The sequence below is a fragment of the Pseudophryne corroboree genome, chromosome 2, assembly GCF_028390025.1.
Source record: "Pseudophryne corroboree isolate aPseCor3 chromosome 2, aPseCor3.hap2, whole genome shotgun sequence".
Classification (NCBI taxonomy): domain Eukaryota; kingdom Metazoa; phylum Chordata; class Amphibia; order Anura; family Myobatrachidae; genus Pseudophryne; species Pseudophryne corroboree.
The window spans coordinates 145,142,335-145,154,436 of record NC_086445.1 but is presented as its reverse complement, the minus strand read 5'-3'; the positions used below and the strand labels follow the sequence as shown (position 1 = coordinate 145,154,436).

At 45.5% G+C, this 12,102-nt stretch overlaps 1 protein-coding gene across 1 annotated transcript in view; it reads right to left on the bottom strand.

Moving 5' to 3' along the window:
- Nucleotides 1–12,102, bottom strand: part of PDS5B (PDS5 cohesin associated factor B) — a 340,516-nt gene that overhangs the window by 158,633 nt on the left and 169,781 nt on the right. The window contains exons 13-15 of the mRNA XM_063951787.1: nt 10,694–10,807; nt 10,514–10,595; nt 8,663–8,711 (exon numbers count right to left, since the gene is read on the bottom strand). Of these exons, the coding sequence (XP_063807857.1) occupies nt 8,663–8,711; nt 10,514–10,595; nt 10,694–10,807 (245 nt within the window). The remainder of the gene's footprint in view (nt 1–8,662; nt 8,712–10,513; nt 10,596–10,693; nt 10,808–12,102) is intronic.

Genomic DNA, 12,102 nt, shown 5'->3' with positions numbered 1-12,102 from the left:
GGCTGGCCTTCCAGCTCCTGCTACCATCAAGGTCCATTCTACTCTGTCTGTTGGACCTTCTTGGGCGGCCCGCTGTGGTGCGACCATTGAACAATTGTGCAAGGCGGCTACGTGGTCCTCAGTGAACACGTTCATAAGGTTCTATTCCTTCAATACATCCGCCTCCCAGGATGCTTCCTTTGGACGTCGGGTTCTTGTGCCCGCTACAGTGCGTCCCCCTCCCATGAGGAACTGCTTTAGGACATACATCCCCAATGTCATTCGCTGTGGAGCCCAGTGTAACCTGCAGCAGAAAACGAGATTTATGGTAAGAACTTACCGTTGTTAAATCTCTTTCTGTAAGGTACACTGTGCTCCACAGGGCGCTCACCCTGACGCACTTACAGTTGTGCTCATAAGTTTACATACCCAAGCAGAATTTGTGATTTTCTGGCCATTTGTCAGAGAATATGGGTAGTTTCTGTTGTCATTATGATTTAAAAAGAGTAAACACAGTTGTTTGACAATAAATTGCTTCACCCAACCACTAACCATGAGTGAAAGAAAAGTTTGTGAGTTATCATTCATATTCTCTGACAAATGGCCAGAAAATCACAAATTCTGCTAGGGTATGTAAACTTATGAGCACAACTGTAGCTTCTTTGGGTTGGTATGGCATTAGCCGCTGACACTTTCTCCTGTCGTGAGAATGTGGTGTATGAGGCTACTAACGGTTGTCGTCTCTCTTACCTGCTACTGCATTGGACTGGTTAACAAAAACGGAGCTACTGTGCACGGAGGCGGAGTTATAGAGGAGGTGGCGCTATGCATTCTGGGAAGAAGGTCAAAGCTTTTAGCCTGTTGGTGCCACGGATCAAGATCCTACTCTACACCCCAATGTCATTCCCTGTGGTGCCCAGTGTACCTCGCAAAAAGAGATTTAACAACGGTAAGTTCTTACCATAAATCTCTTTATTGCTTGTCCCTAACCTTTTACCGACCCAGCACACTGAAGCCTGAAGTTAATAATATTGAATGTGCAAGAAAAAGTGCAGGAAATGACATACAATAATGACAGAAGCGCACAGCAAATATAAAACAGAAAGGAAACTCTTCCTGAGGCAGCCAGTCCTGAGTGAGAGGTTCTGGAAGGTCAGCCTATGCTCTAGAAACCACAAATTATACCCCAGCATTGTCCACTATCCCCAGTGGATGAAGTAGAAAAATCCAAAAACTATTAGAAAAAAAAGTTGCTTCCTGGCAGGCAATGGACATACCGTAGCCATGTAGTTGTATATGGTAGAAATTTGTACCCACACTCCTGCCTACAATACCCAAGGAACCACTGTCTGACAGTAGAATGAAAAACATATTTGCAGACTGTAAAGGTGCATACACACTAGGCGTTTTTGCCAAGTGTGCATGCACAGAGATGATCGTGAACATAGCTGTCAGGAAAATAGCTCAGTGCATACACGCTGAGCTATTTTCCTGTGCCCAGTGATGTTCAAGGGGGAGGGGGGTGAAGCACTTTCCACAGTAGGAGCCTATGGAAATTGCTTCACTTGGCTGTTCAAACAGCCCGACGGACAGCAGCGGCCAGCGATAATGCGGGAGTGCGCATCAGTGCTCACAGCCCGGCCAAACACACTGGCCGAGTTTCAGCTCAAACTAGCTCAAAATGCAAAAAGTGAGCTGCTTTGAGCTCAAAATCGCCCAGTGTGTATGGGCCTTAAGAGCGCCAAATTAAAGAAAGCATTTCATTGAGGGAAAAATAAAGTGAAGATCAGGCTAAGCTGGTTACTGTTAACATTTATATAAATATGCAACATACAATACTCTATAGTATTTTGTAACTGGAGACGTGCACAGTAATAAAACTGAACATTAACAGACAGCCGAAGCAGTAACAGGGAGACTGTTCGTCAGCTTACGGGCTCTCAAGACCCATTTCTCCACCAAACCCAGCCAAATCTCATCCTAACCCTCTGTTCTACGCTCTCTATGTACCCCATCTATGTCACCCGTCTGTCTGTCTACCCCTCCCCTTTAGAATGTAAGCTCTCACGAGCAGGGCCCTCTTCCCTCATGTGCTTATCCTTTCTTACTTTAATAATCTTCAACTGCACCAAATCCATCAGTCTTCTGCCACCTGATACTTATCCCAGTGTCATCTGCTGATGTAACTATGTTTATTTACCCTGTACTTGTCCTATACTGTCATCAACTGTAAGTTGCTGTTTTCCTGTTTGATTATTTGTTTATGTACTCTGTAATTGGGCGCTGCGGAACCCTTGTGGCGCCATATAAATAAAGGATAATAAATAAGATTTTACTTACCGATAAATCTATTTCTCGTAGTCCGTGGTGGATGCTGGGACTCCGTAAGGACCATGGGGAATAGCGGCTCCGCAGGAGACAGGGCACAAGAATAAAAGCTCTAGGATCAGGTGGTGTGCACTGGCTCCTCCCCCTATGACCCTCCTCCAAGCCTCAGTTAGGATACTGTGCCCGGACGAGCGTACATAATAAGGAAGGATATTGAATCCCGGGTAAGACTCATACCAGCCACACCAATCACACCGTACAACTCGTGATCTGAACCCAGTTAACAGTATGATAACAACGAAGGAGCCTCTGAAAAGATGGCTCACAACAACAATAACCCGATTTAGTTAACAATAACTATGTACAAGTATTGCAGACAATCCGCACTTGGGATGGGCGCCCAGCATCCACTACGGACTACGAGAAATAGATTTATCGGTAAGTAAAATCTTATTTTCTCTGACGTCCTAGTGGATGCTGGGACTCCGTAAGGACCATGGGGATTATACCAAAGCTCCCAAACGGGCGGGAGAGTACGGATGACTCTGCAGCACCGAATGAGAGAACTCCAGGTCCTCCTCAGCCAGGGTATCAAATTTGTAGAATTTAGCAAACGTGTTTGCCCCTGACCAAGTAGCTGCTCGGCAAAGTTGTAAAGCCGAGACCCCTCAGGCAGCCGCCCAAGATGAGCCCACTTTCCTTGTGGAATGGGCTTTTACAGATTTTGGCTGTGGCAGGCCTGCCACAGAATGTGCAAGCTGAATTGTACTACAAATCCAACGAGCAATAGTCTGCTTAGAAGCAGGAGCACCCAGCTTGTTGGGTGCATACAGGATAAACAGCGAGTCAGACTTTCTGACTCCAGCCGTCCTGGAAACATATATTTTCAGGGCCCTGACAACGTCAAGTAACTTGGAGTCCTCCAAGTCCCTAGTAGCCGCAGGCACCACAATAGGTTGGTTCATGTGAAAAGCAGAAACCACCTTAGGGAGAAATTGAGGACGAGTCCTCAATTCTGCCCTGTCAGAATGAAAAATTAAGTAAGGGCTTTTATATGATAAAGCCGCCAATTCTGACACACGCCTGGCTGAAGCCAGGGCTAACAGCATCGTCACCTTCCATGTGAGATATTTTAAGTCCACAGTGGTGAGTGGTTCAAACCAATGTGACTTAAGGAACCTCAAAACAACATTGAGATCCCAAGGTGCCACTGGAGGCACAAAAGGAGGTTGTATATGCAGTACCCCTTTTACAAATGTCTGAACTTCAGGTACTGAAGCCAGTTCTTTCTGGAAGAAAATCGACAGGTCCGAAATTTGAACCTTAATGGACCCTAATTTTAGGCCCATAGACAGTCCTGTTTGCAGGAAATGGAGGAAACGACCCAGTTGAAATTCCTCTGTAGGGGCCTTCTTGGCCTCACACCACGCAACATATTTTCGCCAAATGCGGTGATAATGTTTTGCGGTTACATCCTTCCTGGCTTTGACCAGGGTAGGGATGACTTCATCTGGAATGCCTTTTTCCTTCAGGATCCGGCGTTCAACCGCCATGCCGTCAAACGCAGCCGCGGTAAGTCTTGGAACAGACAAGGCCCCTGCTGGAGCAGGTCCTTTCTTAGAGGTAGAGGCCACGGGTCTTCCGTGAGCATCTCTTGAAGTTCCGGGTACCAAGTCCTTCTTGGCCAATCCGGAACCACGAGTATCGTTCTTACTCCTCTCCTTCTTATGATTCTCAGTACTTTTGGTATGAGAGGCAGAGGAGGGAACACACACACTGACTGGTACACCCACGGTGTCACCAGAGCGTCCACCGCTATTGCCTGAGGGTCCCTTGACCTGGCGCAATATCTGTCTAGTTTTTTGTTTAGACGTGACGCCATCATGTCCACCTTTGGTTTTTCCCAACGGTTTACAATCAGGTGGAAGACTTCTGGGTGAAGTCCCCACTCTCCCGGGTGAAGGTCGTGTCTGCTGAGGAAGTCTGCTTCCCAGTTGTCCACTCCCGGAATGAACACTGCTGACAGAGCTATCACATGATTTTCCGCCCAGCGAAGAATCCTTGCAGCTTCTGCCATTGCCCTCCTGCTTCTCGTGCCGCCCTGTCTGTTTACGTGGACGACTGACGTGATGTTGTCCGATTGGATCAATACCGCCTGACCCTGAAGCAGGGGTTTCGCTTGACTTAGGGCATTGTAAATGGCCCTTAGTTCCAGAATGTTTATATGAAGAGATGTTTCCATGCTTGACCACAAGCCCTGGAAATTTTTTCCCTGTGTGACTGCCCCCCAGCCTCTCAGGCTGGCGTCCGTGGTCACCAGGACCCAATCCTGAATGCCAAATCTGCGGCCCTCTAGTAGATGAGCACTCTGCAGCCACCACAGAAGAGACACCCTTGTCCTTGTCGACAGGGTTATCCGCTGATGCATCTGAAGATGCGATCCGGACCATTTGTCCAGTAGATCCCACTGAAACGTTCTTGCATGGAATCTTCCGAATGGAATTGCTTCGTAAGAAGCCACCATTTTTCCCAGGACCCTCGTGCACTAATGCACTGACACCTGGCCTGGTTTTAGGAGGTTCCTGACTAGCTCGGATAACTCCCTGGCCTTCTCCTCCGGGAGAAACACCTTTTTCTGGACTGTGTCCAGAATCATTCCTAGGAACAGTAGACGTGTCGTAGGAATCAGCTGCGATTTTGGAATATTTAGGATCCACCCGTGCTGACGTAACACTACCTGAGATAGTGCTACTCCGACTTCTAACTGTTCCCTGGACCTTGCCCTTATCAGGAGATCGTCCAAGTAAGGGATAATTAATACGCCTTTTCTTCGAAGAAGAATCATCATTTCGGCCATTACCTTGGTAAAGACCCGAGGTGCCGTGGACAACCCAAACGGCAGCGTCTGAAACGGATAATGACAGTCTTGTACTACAAACCTGAGATACCCTTGGTGAGAAGGGTAGATTGGGACGTGGAGATAAGCATCTTTGATGTCCAGAGACACCATATAGTCCCCTTCTTCCAGGTTCGCTATCACCGCTCTGAGTGATTCCATCTTGAATTTGAACCTTTTTATGTAAGTGTTCAAGGATTTCAGATTTAAAATTGGTCTCACCGAGCCGTCCGGCTTCGGTACCACAAACAGCGTGGAATAATACCCCTTTCCTTGTTGTAGGAGGGGTACCTTGATTATCACCTGCTGGGAATACAGCTTGTGAATGGCTTCCAGAACTGCCTCCCTGTCGGAGGGAGACTTTGGCAGAGCAGACTTCAGGAACCGGCGAGGGGGAAACGCCTCGAATTCCAGTTTGTACCCCTGCGATACTACCTGTAGAATCCAGGGATCCACTTGCGAGTGAGCCCACTGCGCGTTGAAATTCTTGAGACGGGCCCCCACCAAGTCTGAGTCTGCTTGTAAAGCCCCAGCGTCATGCTGAAGACTTGGCAGAAGCAGGGGAAGGCTTCTGATCCTGGGAAGCGGCTGCATGGTGCAGTCTTTTTCCCCTTCCTCTGCCCCGGGGCAGAAAGGAATGGCCTTTTGCTCGCTTGTATTTATGGGAACGAAAGGACTGAGTTTGAAAAGACGGTGTCTTTTTCTGTTGATGTGAAGTGACCTGGGGTAAGAAGGTGGACTTTCCAGCCGTTGCCGTGGCCACCAGGTCCGAAAGACCAGCCCCAAATAACTCCTCCCCTTTATACGGCAATACTTCCATATGTCGTTTGGAATCCGCATCCCCTGACCACTGACGCGTCCATAACGTTCTTCTGGCAGAGATGGACATAGCACTTACTCTTGATGCCAGGGTGCAAATATCCCCCTGTGCATCACGCATATATTGTAATGCATCCTTCAAATGCTCTATAGTTAACAATATATTGTCCCTATCCAGGGTATCAATATTTTCAGTCAGGGAATCCGACCACGCGACTCCAGCACTGCACATCCAGGCTGAAGCGATTGCTGGTCGCAGTATAACACCAGTATGTGTGTATATACTTTTTAGGATATTTTCCAGCCTTCTATCAGCTGGTTCTTTGAGGGTGGCCGTATCAGGAGACGGTAACGCTACTTGTTTAGATAAACGTGTGAGCGCCTTATCTACCCTAGGGGGTGTTTCCCAACGTGTCCTAACCTCTGATGGGAAAGGATATAGTGCCAATAATTTATTAGAAATTAGCAGTTTTTTGTCGGGAGAAACCCACGCTTTATCACATACCTCATTCAATTCATCTGACTCAGGAAAAACTATTGGTAGTTTTTTCACCCCCCACATAATACCCTTCTTAGTGGTATTTGTAGTGTCAGAAATGTGCAATGCTTCCTTCATTGCCGTGATCATGTAACGTGTGGCCCTACTGGACATTACGTTCGACTCATCACCGTCGACACTAGACTCCGTATCTGTGTCTGGGTCTGTGTCGACCCACTGAGGTAACGGGCGTTTTAGGGCCCCTGACGGTGTCTGAGACGCCTGGACAGGCACTAATTGATTTGCCGGCTGTCTCATGTCGTCAACAGTTTTTTGCAAAGTGTTGACATTATCACTTAATTGTTTGAACACGATCATCCAGTCAGGTGTCGACTCCCTAGGGGGTGACATCACTAACGCAGGCAATTGCTCCGCCTCCACATCATTTTCCTCCTCATACATGTCGACACACACGTACCGACACACAGCACACACACCGGGAATGCTCTGATAGAGGACAGGACCCCACGAGCCCTTTGGAGAGACAGAGGGAGAGTCTGCCAGCACACACCCAGCGCTATATATATATATATATATATATACAGGGATAACCTTATATAAGTGTTATTCCCTTATAGCTGCTGTTTATATTGTCATTTGCTGCCAATAGTGCCCCCCCTTCTCTTTTTTACCCTGATTCTGAAGCAGGACTGCAGGGGAGAGTCAGGGAGCCGTCCTTCCAGCGGAACTGTGAGGGAAAATGGCGCTTGTGTGCTGAGGAGATAGGCTCCGCCCCTTCACGACGTCCTTATCTCCCGCTCTTTTGTGTAAAAATGGCAGGGGTTAAAATACATCCATATAGCCCAGGAGCTATATGTGATGTATTCTTTTGCCACCTAAGGTATTATCATTTATATTGCGTCTCAGGGCGCTCCCCCCCAAGCGCCCTGCACCCTCAGTGACCGGAGTGTGAAGTGTGCTGAGAGCAATGGCGCACAGCTGCGGTGCTGTGCGCTACCTTAGTCTGAAGACAGGATTGTCTTCTGCCGCCGATTTCACCGGACCTCTTCGTCTCTTCTGGCTCTGTAAGGGGGACGGCGGCGCGGCTCTAGTGACCCATCCAGGCTGTACCTGTGATCGTCCCTCTGGAGCTAATGTCCAGTAGCCTAAGAAGCCCAATCCACTCTGCTCGCAGGTGAGTTCGCTTCTTCTCCCCTTAGTCCCACGATGCAGTGAGCCTGTTGCCAGCAGGACTCACTGAAAATAAAAAACCTAAATTAAACTTTTATTCTAAGCAGCTCAGGAGAGCCACCTAGCCTGCACCCTTCTCGTTCGGGCACAAAAATCTAACTGAGGCTTGGAGGAGGGTCATAGGGGGAGGAGCCAGTGCACACCACCTGATCCTAGAGCTTTTATTCTTGTGCCCTGTCTCCTGCGGAGCCGCTATTCCCCATGGTCCTTACGGAGTCCCAGCATCCACTAGGACGTCAGAGAAATAATAATAATAATAATAATAATAATACAATCCATAAGGAAAGTAATATTGTAAGGACACTAACGTACATGTTAATCTATGCACACATTAATCACAATCCATTGGGTGGAATTTTCCCTCAGTCTTTCCTTTTCTTTCCTCCAGCCTGACATCACCCTTCCTGTGATCTTCTATTTCTAACCATGTGTCTCATGTTTCAGTCTTTCACATTTGTCTCTTTTCTGCTTCTCACATCCCTCAATTAAACACCTCTGAAATTGCAAATGTAAAATCACAACCACATTAACCTGCATCTTCAATCTGCCACTGTAATCAGTGCTTGGCGTATGTAGAGGACTGACACTGTTTCACAATCTCTCCCATCTACCAAATCGTAGCAGCAGAGTGAAAGGGGAACCAGCTGCTTTGATACTATAGCAGCAGCTCTGCTTCTTTCCCCACCTACAGTCCCCATCTACCTGGCTCTAGGTTGATTATGATGGCTGTTTGTCACAGAGAAACAAACAGAAGAGCAGTCTGGGTGGAGAAGGAAGCAGAGAAACCCCACATTGGTTGCTTCCTTCTTCAGACTATAGGGTGCATATGCATGCACTTTGAGATCCAATTTAAGTTCAGAACAGTCGGTCAGAAAACCATTTTCATATCAGGACAAACAACTGGGACTTACGTGTAATAACCATCACTTTTGAAAATATTGCTTTACTCCCAGATTCTGACTGAAAGACAAATATAAGTGAGATTAACTTACAATGAACAGTAAACAACAAACCAAAGATTCACAGCTGGAAAAAAAACGACTAATGTTTGATTTTCACTTGATTTCCTACAAGGCCTAATTTCTGCTAAATGTGAACAGTACACTATTTTAAATGAGCCAATATGCATGGAAAAGCCAAAAGGAACAAAAAAAGAAAGCTAGAAATAGAGAGAAGTGTAGGAGTCAGTCATGCCTGTATTCAGGTGAGAGATGGTTGGATTGTGGAAAGCGAGAATCAGGTCACTCAGCTAATTAAAAAACAAACACAGAATTCAGGATGGGGAAATCTAGCCATGATAATGTGATTTTGCAGATGTTGTTAAGTCCCATACTCTGAACTCAGAGACTGACAGTGGGGTGACGATACGCCAACACAGGTGGCTCAGCTAACGCAAAGCAATGGCACATCTGGGCTTGTGTTCTAAACTAATAAAAGTCTATACCTAGGAGAAATACCTTCCCAGATAAAAAGACATGAAGTTGAGTGGTGATTCACATGACAGTAGCCTGCCAGTGAATACAGAGAAATGTATTTCTGAGCAAGGAAAACCATCATGTATGATGGAGTATACAAAGGGAGGCAGAAGGGGGAAGACTATCAAGAAACCACTACTTGCAACACCTTCTACTAAAGAAAAAATAACACAGACACACTACAAACAGATGCTATTCCGATAGCCTCCGCTCCTATACTGAAGAGGGGTCAACCACCTTAGTGATGCATTCTAACTTTAATAACAGAGCAAGCAAATTAGACTTTGAATAGGTCACTTACAACTGCACAAGCCCACCTTAAAATTTACTCAGCAACGAGGTCAGCATAAACTGAATTAGTGGAGTGAATAAATAAGAAAGGGGTAGGTGGGAAAATGGGACAGGCATACCTATGATAACATTAACTTCATCAAAGTGTAAAGATCTACAGCTAAACTCAAGGACAATATAATTGAAAGACTATTTAAGCCCACAGCAAGGTCGCGTGGAGATTGAGGCTATATGAGACACATGTACCGTGGGGCTTGGGTCTTTTTGCTTGTCTGCCTCTGTGGTAGAAGGGTGCAGATTAAAGAGAAAGAACTGCACTGGTTCCCAAACTTTGTTGAATCACGGCGCCTTAGAATGTCATTTTTTTTTTAAACACCACTGGGCTTAAAGTTCTTATTGAGGAAAAATATGAAAGTAGTAAATTGTGTTTATACAGTATGTCATCCTTAGGTTTAGTTACGTGGTGGTTGCGCTTCTGTTTGTCCAGATAATTTATGATCAACAGCAGCCAGCTCTGGTTTTGCATATCACATTGACAATTATTATTTTTTGCTGGTCCTGGACCACGAGAAGAGTGTGTGTGTGTGTGTGTGTGTGTGTGTGTGTGTGTGTGTGTGTGTGTGTGTGTGTGTGTGTGTGTGTGTGTGTGTGTGTGTGTGTGTGTGTGTGTGTACAATAATTAATGGAGCCCTCTGCTGTGAAAAGTGTCTTCGTTTGGAGGGAAGATCTTGGACCTTTTTTGATTATTCATAAGGGCTGAACTTGACAACATAGTCTGATGGATTTATTTACAGTATGTAGGCAATATGTAGAAATTTGAATGAAAGTCTAAATATAGATTCCGCAGGTACTGATACATCATACAGAGCAGCCAACAACACCCTCCCCTCTAGAGCAGTGGCGTCACACATGTGCCTAACACAATGTTTAGAGAAAGGCTAAAAATAAAATCCCTACAAATGCCTCATTCTTGCATAGCTAGCGAAGTACACTTACTTTTGGCTGTTTGATCAAGTCCAACAAATCCTTTACATGATGCCTGAGCATGTTCTGACATTTCCACATTTCATTCAATGCTCTGCCAAAGTAAGAAAGCGTTGCCAATTATTTTTGCCAAAAACCTAGTTGCGGGGAGGGGGGGTGAGAAAGGTAGCCATATCGAGCTGAAATACCTACTTCACAGCATTTTGGTCCAACGTTGCATACAGATAATACAAACACTTCATTCTTTCTGTAGTTGCTAAGTTGTGAGGAACCATGTACTGCGCAAAGATCCGTTCTACCAGCAACCTGAAAAATATGTATGTTTTATAATTAATTTTTGAACCGTTGATATGTGCTCATCCAACATTACGCAAATAACTTGTGGTGCTCAAACTCTGTCCTCAGGACTACAAACAGCTCACGGTTTCCTGGTCACTTTGCAGGGCAGGTACACTCTGTCTTCACACTCAGACAACCTTGTATTTCCTTGCTCTGTTTGCAAACAGGATTTGCTTTTCTATGCTTTTTATTAGACCACTGCCATGTCTCTATTTTATATTCAGTTTGCAACAAAATATCTATAAAATTATATAAAACATTTATTCTTTAATACAACTTTAGCAATCAAGAGTCATACACATAATAAAATAAATGAACTTTCCAGCTGTGAATGGTGTACTACTGTAAATTATTCTAGTCCAGAACATACCAACCTTGGTCCTCAAGTTACACTAAAAGTCCAGGTTTTCTGATATCCATGCTTGAGCACAAGAGGTTAAATAAATAAAAAACAGAGCTACTAATTAAGTCACCTGTGATTATGTGTGGTTGTTGTTTAAGTCTGGACTGTTAGGGGGGTGGGGGGAGAATTCAAATGTTTGAAAAGTCAGTTGGGTGTCTGTTTTTTACTATCTAATAGACAGAAAAAAACAGACACCCAACCGACTTTTCAAACATCTGAATTCCCCCCTTAGTGTGGCTTGAGGACTGTGGTTGGGACACACTATTCTAGTCTTTTGCATTTGAGAACTGCTCCAAGCCAGAGGTTCTCAAACAGTACTTAAGGCACGTCAACGGTTCAATTTGATTAAACCATCTGTGCTGAGCCATGGACATACCTAAAGACTGAACCGTTGGGGTGCCTTGAAGCCATAGCCCAATGGTTTCCGGTCTTTCAGCCACAGTGCCCTAGAGCACAGGTTCTCAAACTCGGTCCTCAGGACCCCACACGGTGCATGTTTTGCAGGTCTCCTCACAGAATCACAAGTGACATAATTAACTCCACCTGTGGACCTTTTAAAATGTGTCAGTGAGTAATTAATACACCTGTGCACCTGCTGGGTTACCTGCAAAACATGCACCGTGTGGTGTCCTGAGGACCGAGTTTGAGAACCACTGCCCTAGAGTATCAGAATATTTTTTCACAGCACAAAAGTTTCTTATTGATAAACTCAGGGAAAAATAAGATTTTAAACATACCAGTAAATCTTTTTCTCCTAGTCCGTAGAGGATGCTGGGGACTCTGTAAGGACCATGGGGTATAGACGGGCTCCGCAGGAGATATGGGCACCTAAAAGAACTTTCTAGTATGGTGTGCATTG